The sequence below is a fragment of the Castanea sativa genome, chromosome 3 (assembly GCF_040712315.1).
Source record: "Castanea sativa cultivar Marrone di Chiusa Pesio chromosome 3, ASM4071231v1".
In the NCBI taxonomy this organism is placed as follows: domain Eukaryota; kingdom Viridiplantae; phylum Streptophyta; class Magnoliopsida; order Fagales; family Fagaceae; genus Castanea; species Castanea sativa.
In genome coordinates this window covers 47,792,657-47,802,039 of record NC_134015.1, presented here as the reverse complement: position 1 = coordinate 47,802,039, position 9,383 = coordinate 47,792,657, and the positions used below count along the sequence as shown (strand labels likewise).

The 9,383-nt window shown below is 40.9% G+C and overlaps 1 protein-coding gene across 1 annotated transcript; it reads left to right on the top strand.

Annotated features, from left to right (window-relative positions):
• The first annotated feature begins 367 nt into the window (after positions 1-367).
• LOC142629558 (putative nucleoredoxin 1) lies at positions 368-3,954 on the top strand. The gene is made up of 4 exons (XM_075803564.1): positions 368-599; positions 1,672-2,151; positions 2,244-2,723; positions 2,942-3,954. Exons 1-4 carry the CDS (start codon positions 480-482, stop codon positions 3,602-3,604), a joined length of 1,743 nt encoding a protein of 580 aa, XP_075659679.1. The 5' UTR covers positions 368-479; the 3' UTR covers positions 3,605-3,954.
• The last annotated feature ends 5,429 nt before the right edge of the window (positions 3,955-9,383 follow it).

Here is a 9,383-nt window from a genome sequence, read left to right as displayed (position 1 = left end):
TCTTTTTCTATGTTTTTTTTTTTGTAAACCAAAAAACTTTTTTGCTTCTGGAACCTACTTGAGGCCCCATAAAAACAAATATTCTTGCAAAGGTTGCGTTTTTTCCTATTTATTTCAGGACCTGTTTTCAACTGCTAAAGAACCGGATTAGGACACGAGTAACCGGGTCGGACCGTCCAGTCCAATCCAAATTTGATAACCTTTAAATAAGCCGATGAACTTTATCTTGTTGTCACATGCGCATCATACACACCCATAAGTGAAATAAAATTGGTGTCATCCTCAATGACATCATTGTTTCGACGTGTTCTTACGCACTTATATTTTTCTATGTTTTTTTTTTCATAAACCAAAAAAACTTCTGGAACTTACCTGAGGCCCTATAAATACGAATATTCTTACAAAGGTGCTCATAGCTCTCTGCAATTTTCACTTTTGTTTCACACACTTTTCACAAGAATTGATCAGTGAGACAGAAAATGGCAGGTGGTGGTGAAGAAAACGTTACCGAGATTGTGATCAACGACGAAGCTCACGACTTTCGCTCGCTACTCTCTTCTTCTGAGAGAGACTTTCTTGTCCGCAACAATGGCGATCAGGTACTTTTTTTTTTCTGGTGGGTCCATCAACTTGTGAGAGGGAGGAAGCATGCACCCGTAACAGGGTAGACTTCCTCGAGAGGAGAAAATAGAAGAGTTTGTATGTGACTTTGATTGCTGGTTTTATTTTCCTATGTAATAAGTAAATTTAGCTTATAATCAGTTCATGATTTTGATGCAATTCCTTGGTACTTGTCATTTATAATTTAACGAGCACTGACTTCATACTCTCTATTTCCTTTTTTCACTTTTATTTCAAAAAAAATATTGGAATAGTATTGGAGAAATTTGGATTTTTTTTTTTTTAATTTACTTAGTTCTTTTATATACCCTGCAGAGCTTATATTTTTTTTAAAAAAAATGTTTGTGAGCAAGAACTTAACCATGGCTGATCCATGAAATTCTTTGTGAAGATCTTTTGCTGCATAGTAGACCCCTGTATTTTATAATACTTACTAAGGTTTTTTTTTTGGTTCTTTTTAATTGCAAGTAATTTGAATATTTTGGATAAACTAAGGCTGCTCAATAAAATTAAGATTGTATTTAGATGAAAAATTTTCCATTAGTAAAGCTATTCAGCTAACAAGTGGCAGTTTTCAGAAACAATTGTGGCGTTTTTATTTATTTGGTGTATGTCAGTACATCCACATCACATTTTTCAGTTTAGTAGTTACTGTATGTCTCTGGTTCCACTGATAAATAACTTTATAAAACAATGATGTCTGAAAAAACCTATTAAAAGTTCGACAAGTTTCAAAGGAAAGCAAATTTAACAAATGATGAAGCTTTTTAATTGCCAATAGCTAAACTGGGGAGGGGGGGGGGGGTGGGGGAGTTTAAGAAGAAGAGTTGTCAGCTTATTTGCCGAGACCAATGATGAACTCAATGGAGTGTAAGTGGCTGGATGTATGGTGTTAGAATGATTAATTTGTTAAAATTAATTAAAATATCATTTAAACTTGCCTTTTTGATTTTATGAAGTGTTCCATCGACCGTAGTCAAGTATTGTACTAGTATGAATATTACGGAACGAGTTAAGAGGGAATCATTTCTTGAATTGTGAATTTTGCAGGTTAAAATTGAGACCTTGAAGGGGAAGAAGTTGGCATTGTATTTTTCAGCATCATGGTGTGGCCCCTGTCGCCGATTCACCCCAACGTTAACTGAGGTGTACAATGAACTCTCTTCAAAAGGTGATTTTGAGGTCATTTTTGTCTCGGGTGATGAAGATGAGGAGTCCTTCAAAGGGTACTTCTCCAAGATGCCATGGCTTGCAATCCCATTTTCAGATTCAGAGACACGTGATCGCTTGAATGAATTGTTTAAGGTTAGTGGCATACCCCACTGTGTAATCCTTGATGAAGAGGGGAAAGTGGTGAGTGACAATGGAGTTGAGATCATTCGGGAGTATGGAATTGAAGCGTACCCTTTCACACAAGAAAAGATCAAAGATTTGAAAGATCAAGAGGAAGCAGCCAGGAAGAATCAGTCCTTGAGATCTATCTTGGTATCCCCCTCACGTGACTTTGTCATGTCATCTGATGGAAAGAAGGTAAATTTTCATGATGTTGCTCGTTATTTTGTTCATTAACGTGAAATATAGTATTCCTCTCCCCTAATCTGTATTTATTCTTGATGTACAAGGTGCCTGTCTCTGAACTTGAAGGAAAGACAGTTGGTCTGTATTTCTCATTGTTCTCGTACAAGGCTTGTGATGATTTTACTCCAAAACTTGATGAGGTTTATGAAAAATTGAAAGCAAAGGGAGAGAACTTTGAGATTGTGTTGATACCACTTGAAGAGGATGAGGAATCATTCAATCAAGGCTTCAAAAGCTTGCATTGGTTTGCACTACCTATCAAGGACAAGAGCTGTCAAAAGCTGGCTCGGTACTTTGAGCTCGCAACCCTCCCGACTTTGGTTATTATAGGGCCAGATGGGAAGACTCTTCAATCCAATGTTGCTGAAACAATTGACGAACATGGGGTTCTGGCATACCCGTTCACGCCGGAAAGGTTCACAGAGCTTGCTGAGGTGGAGAAGGCAAAACAGGAAGCTCAAACCCTGGAGTCAATTTTGGTTTCAGGAGATCAAGATTTCGTCATTGGAAAAGATGGAGTCAAGGTAACCTAAGATTTATTCAATGCTGCAAACTTTATAATAGCTTATGGATTATGTCAGATAATTTAGTCCAACTGTTGTGATGACGAATGAATTTGTACCTCCCACTAACAATGGAAATATTTGTATTAAGTTCTTGGTTTATATGCAATATTCTGTGTGCTATATAGAGAAGTTTGCATCCTGTTAAAATGAATTTGACCACTTGTTTACCTTTCCAGATTCCAGTAACAGATTTAGTGGGAAAGAACATCCTACTTTACTTCTCAGCACATTGGTGCCCTCCATGTCGCGCCTTTCTTCCGAAACTTATGGATGCATACCACAAGATCAAGGCAAAGGATGATGCCTTTGAAGTGATTTTCATCTCTAGTGACAGGGACCAAGCCTCTTTTGATGAATTCTTTTCAGGAATGCCATGGCTAGCGCTTCCCTTTGGTGATCCTAGGAAGGCATCCTTGAGTCGTACTTTCAAGGTCCATGGCATTCCCCTGCTTGTAGCCATTGGACCAAGTGGCAAGACTGTCACAAAAGAAGCTCGAGATATTATAATGCTTCATGGGGCTGATGCCTATCCTTTTACTGATGAGCGGTTGAAGGAGATTGAGGCACAAATTGAGGAGTTGGCAAAGGGGTGGCCTGAGAAGTTGAAACTCAAACTCCATGAGAAGCACGAGCTTGGGCTTGCTCGTCGTAGTAGTTATACATGTGATGGGTGTGCTGAGGAGGGACATGTCTGGTCATATTACTGTGATAAGTGTGACTTTGATCTTCATCCAAAGTGTGCCTTGAAAGAAGACAAAGGTGCCAATGATGATTCCAAGGGGGAAGAAAATCCCCCTGAAGGATGGAACTGCGATGGAGAGACCTGCTTCAAAGTTTGATAATACCCTATCTTAAATTTGAGATCATTTGATCTTTAGTGTCCTCTCCTTTTCCTGAGTCATTTGCTTGTGAATTGTGATGTAAGTCTTACGTCTTAAGTTTTTAAGTGTGCTGTTGTGGATATAATGGCCTCTCATGTAATGTAAGTCTTAAAGTCTTTAAGTTTTTAAGTGTGCTGTTGTGGATATAATGGCCTCTCATGTTGAATCTGGTGCCACTGTGCCAGCCTAAAAGTTATTGTGCATACTGTTGCAAGAGCTAATGGTTTAAGTGAGTTGTGTAATTTGAGAAGGTTTTCTCTTATTATTATTATTAGACTAATCGCATATCCGCGCGTTATGCTCGATAATTTTTTTAGGATGGTCTCATTAAATCTTTTATTAATACTATAATTTTAGTTATTAACCATTAGTTTTTCATTAGTTTTTAAGTTAATAAAAACCTTAAATATACCTTTTTTTACCTTTATACATGTGTGTACACACACATATTGTGAATCTTTACACTTGCTTTTAAGAAAACCCTATATATTCCACGTTTTTTTATGAGTAAAATAATGGACTACTACTCCATAATGATAGTAACTAATTAATTTTATATATATATATATATATATATATATATATATATATATTTAGTGATTTCATTTGTAACGCTTCTTACCATTATCATCTATTTACTAACTGATGATTAGCATAATAAAGATGATAAATGAAAGGTAGCATTGTTCATTAGATTTTTGAAAGTAATAGTATATGAAAATTATTTATATATATATATATATATATATATTATAAATAAGGTTAAATGAAATGTCAAAAAATGGATTTTTAAATTTTCTAACTTTATTTCTTATGTAATTTCTACTTCTATCAGAGAACATCTCTTTTTTAGTTATGATTAATATGGTTTCCATAGTTTGAGTTTGATTTAGTTTTAAATTTAAATTTAGTACTATGATTGTATTTAATTGTTAATTTAATTTTTTTAAGTGAATTTAACGATTTATGTTGCTACACTGTAAAGTTTTTAATGTTTTCTACATGATAATCTCTATTTTATTTTTTACTTCTCCCTACAACCTCTTTGTTTTCCAATCAACGATTACTAATTGACGTTTGGTTTTTTTTCTTTATCTACTCTTTAGTACTTTGTATTGGTTTTTTCTATACGATCTCTCTCTCTCTCTCTCTCTCTCTCTCTCTCTCTCTCTCTCTCTCTCTCTCTCTCTCTCTCTCTCTCTCCATTGGCAACCTATAATTTTCCAAAATTTGATGATGATTCTATGACATTAAATATGCATTATTAGTTTTTTTTTTAATTTAGTATTTCTAACTTGATTTGTTTTGTATTTCATTCTTCCTTTGATGCATTGGGTGTGAGAATGAGTGTTTCCCTAGCATTACTCTACTTAATGTGGACAAAATTATTTATTTAATTTAGGCAAATATTATATTTTAAAATTTTTAAAATAAAAAAGGAGTGGAAATATAAATAATTTAATGATATATATGGGGGATGTGACTGAATTTAAATGTTAAAAAAATGATATGAGAAAAAAAATACATAACAATAAACACTAACTTATCCAAATAATTATATGTGATATAATAATAGTACATTCTTATATACTTTTTGTGGGGAGTAAAAGGACCCAAATGGGCATATGGGCCTTTGGACTATAGCAAGGAGGGCCGACTTGCTCTTGAGCTAAAAATTTGTTAGTACTGTGAATTGGCCCACACACCGAGGATCCGAGGACACATCCGAGGGTGAGTTTCTCCTCGGACGGACCCAAGAGAACTTGGAGCTTCATTATGAAGGTCAAGGCACAACTCTGTGAAGACTAATGGTTAAAAAGGGAGAACCCTTGAATGTTGTAGACACACCAGTGTTAGGAAAATATCATATGCAAAGGCTGCCACCTCCACATTAAAGACTCTGCACCTAACTTCCTGGCCGTATTAATGGGGAGGTGACCCCTGAACAGTAGAACTGAAACTTCTGGTCACTATTCAAAGGCACTAAGAAAAGAAATATCTAGGGGGTTGGAGCAACACGTGGATAGAGCATCAGGAAAAGAAGTATTTAAGGGGGATAAACGCCAAAGAAAAGGGGGGCAAGAAACAAAGAAAAAAGAAAGAATTGTAATCTTTAAGAAAGAAAGAGAAATAATACAGAGGTAGTCCTCGGCTTACATCCGAGGAGGTCTATTTGCATTTATTGTTTGTTTTTTACAAGTGTTTATAACTTTTAGCCTGGTATCAAGTTCTCGGTACCTTTAACCTAGATTTCAAGCCCACACTCTACAAATTTCATTGTTTAAGGCTCATTGGGCTTGAGCCCGTAGTTGTCTTTGGGTCCAAGTGCAATTGTGCGCTTACAATTGGCGCCGTCTGTGGGAAATCTAGTCTAGAAGGAGCAGGGATACTATGGCAGGCCTAGGTTCTCACCATGCAGAATCACAGGGATCACAACCGGAGGATCTTTTCGAGCGTCTTGAGCGTCGAAGGGATCGTGAGAGAAGTGTCCACACAGAAGACCCAGGGGCTAGCCATACTCATGGTGGGGGTAGCACCACCCATGAGGATGGTGCCAAAGCCATGCAGAAGGAGATCAATCGTTTGAAAAGAAAGTTGCGCCGCGCCAGACGTAAGTCTTCACCGTCCTCATCTAATCCTTCTTCAGAGGAAGTCTGGGGAGGTAGTTACAGCTCAAGGTCATGCTCACCCCTAGCTCCAGGGAGGACGACCAGCCAGCTCGCAGACGCAAGAAACTTCCTTCCAGGGGCTTGGGGAACGATGCTATGAGCCGGGCGTTGCACCAACTCTCCAAATCTCCATTCTCACGGAGGATTGAGAAGGGGAGGCTCCCCAGGAGATTCACCCAGCCCACCTTTACCATCTACAATGGTCGGACTGATCCGGTGGAGCACGTGAGTCACTTTAACCAGAGGATGGCGGTGCACTCTCATAACGAGACTCTGATGTGTAAAGTTTTCCCCTCTAGCTTGGGACCTGTTGCTATGAGGTGGTTCAACGGCCTTAAATCGGGGTCTATAGGTTCGTTTGGGGAGCTCACTAGAGCATTCGCTTCGCGGTTCATTACGTGTAGCAGAGTACCTCGGCCATTGGACTCGTTGCTATCCATGACCATGAAGGAAGGGGAGACGTTGAAAGCATATTCCGACCAGTACTGGGAAATGTTTAATGAAATAGATGGTGACTTTGATGAGGTAGCGCTCAATACCTTTAAGGTAGGTCTTCCTACTGATCATGACTTGAGAAAGTCTTTGACTAAAAAGTCCGTCCGCAGCGTACGTCGACTCATGGACCGTATTGACGAGTACAAAAGAGTGGAGGAAGACCAGCAGTAAGGAAAGGGTAAGGAGAAGGTTATCCCGCAGGAGAGAAGAGATTTCAGGTCGGACAGATACCACAACAACAAGCCGAGGAGAGATTATATTGGTCAATCCGGCTCGGCAGCAACTCAGGCCGTGAACACTGTGTTCCGAGAACCAGTATACCAATTACTAGAGAAAGTTCGTAAGGAGCCTTTCTTCAGGTGGCCTAGTAAGATGGCAGGAGACCCTGCGAAGAGGAATCAGAACCTCTTTTGTCAGTAGCATCAGGACGTGGGCCACACTACCGAGAATTGTCGGACCCTTTGGAACCACTTGGAGCAGCTAGTCAGTGAAGGAAAACTAAAGCAGCACTTGTGTCAACCTGGTGGACAGGGCAGCCAATCTGGCTCGAACAATCATAAGGGTAATCCATCTCGGCCGGCATTGGGAACAATTAACGTTATCTTCGCTGCACCTGGCAGGACTGGCTCAGGTCCCACTAGGGTGATGGCAGTTTCCCATTCTCAGGCCGAGGAGGCAGGCTGCAGGCCGAAGAGGTTGAAGGTGACTTTACCCGTCTTGGGATTTTCGGAGGAGGATAAGGTTGGTACCATTCAACCCCATGACGATGCTCTTGTGGTCACTCTCAGGATAGGGAGTTATGATGTGAAGAGAGTGATGATTGATCAAGGCAGCGGTGCAGATATCATGTACCCTGATTTATTTAAAGGGCTAAGGTTGAAGCTGGAAGATCTTACTCCTTATGACTCGCCACTCATAAGCTTCGAAGGGAGAGCCGTTATGCCGAAGGGACAGATTCGTTTTCCCGTTCAATCCGGCTCAGAAACGGTTAAGGTGGATTTCATTGTGGTCGACGCGTACTCCCCATATACAGCCATCCTCGCCAGGCCGTGGTTGCACGCTCTGGGAGCCGTCTCCTCTACCTTGTATGTTAAGGTTAAGTTCCCCTCTGGGGAATATGTTAAGGAAATCCTCGGCAGCCAATCGGTGGCCAGGCAATGCATATCGGCCGCAGTGCTTTATCAGACAGAAGCCGAGTCATCAGCTTTGCCCATCCAAGAGTCATAGCAATTAACAGCTCCGGATGCACCTGGAGCGGTGACAGGAGAGAAGGCTGTTTGTGAGAAGTTAGAGAAGTTTTTGATAGCGGATGACCCAGAGAGGTTCTTCCAAGTTGGCATACGTTTGCCACACCAGGAGAAGATGGAGTTGTTGGAATTTCTCAAGGACAATATTGATGTTTTTGCGTGGGACCCTTATGAGGCTCCCGGCGTGGACCCGAGCTTCATTTGTCATCATTTAAACGTCAACCCTGCTATTGTTCCGAGAAGGCAGCCACCTCGGCGTTCTTCCAAAGAACATTCCGAGGCCGTGAAGGAAGAGGTGCTCAAACTCAAGAGGGCTGGGGCTATTAAAGAAGTTTTCTACCCCGAATGGTTGACGCATACGGTTGTGGTTAAAAAGAAGAATGGAACGTGGAGAGTATGTGTGGACTTCACAGATTTGAACAAGGCCTGCCCCAAGGATTCGTTCCCAATGCCGCGTATTGATCAACTGGTGGATGCCACTGTTGGACATCATCAGATGAGTTTTTTGGACGCCTTTCAGGGTTACCATCAGATTCCCTTGGCGTTGGAAGATCAAGAGAAGACTGCTTTCATTACTCCAACGGGGAACTACCACTATAAGGTCATGCCATTTGGGTTGAAGAATGCTGGGGCTACTTACCAAAGAATGATGACCAGAATGTTTGAACAGCAACTGGGGAAGACCATTGAAGTATATGTGGATGATATGGTGGTGAAGAGTAAAACAATACCTTCACACGTGAAAGATCTGGCCGACACCTTCCAGATGCTAAGAAAGTACAAGTTGCGCCTTAACGCCTCAAAGTGCTCTTTTGGCGTAGGGTCTGGAAAGTTCTTGGGATATATGATTACTCATAGAGGCATAGAGGTAAACCCAGCGCAGGTTAAGGCTATTTAGGATTTGCAACCACCTCGGAACCCAAAAGAAATCCAGAAATTGACCGGAATGATTGCTGCATTGAACAGATTTATATCTCGGTCGGCTGACCGGTGTCGTCCTTTCTTCCAGTTGTTGAACAAGTGGAAAGGGTTTCAATGGACCGAGGACTGCGTGTTAGCTTTCCCACAGCTTAAGCAATATCTTTCTCGGCCACCCATTCTGTCTCGCCCCGAGGCGGACGAGGTTTTGCTTGCTTACCTGGCAGTGGTCGTCCACGCGGTCAGCCTGGTCCTCATAAGGGACGAAAGCGGGGTGCAAAGACCGGTCTACTACGTTAGTAAGTCTTTGAATGAGGCCAAGGTGCGCTATCTGCTCCTGGAGAAAGCGCTTCTGGCCATAGTTCACGCCACGCGCAAGCTTCCTCATTATTTCCAGTCTCACACTGT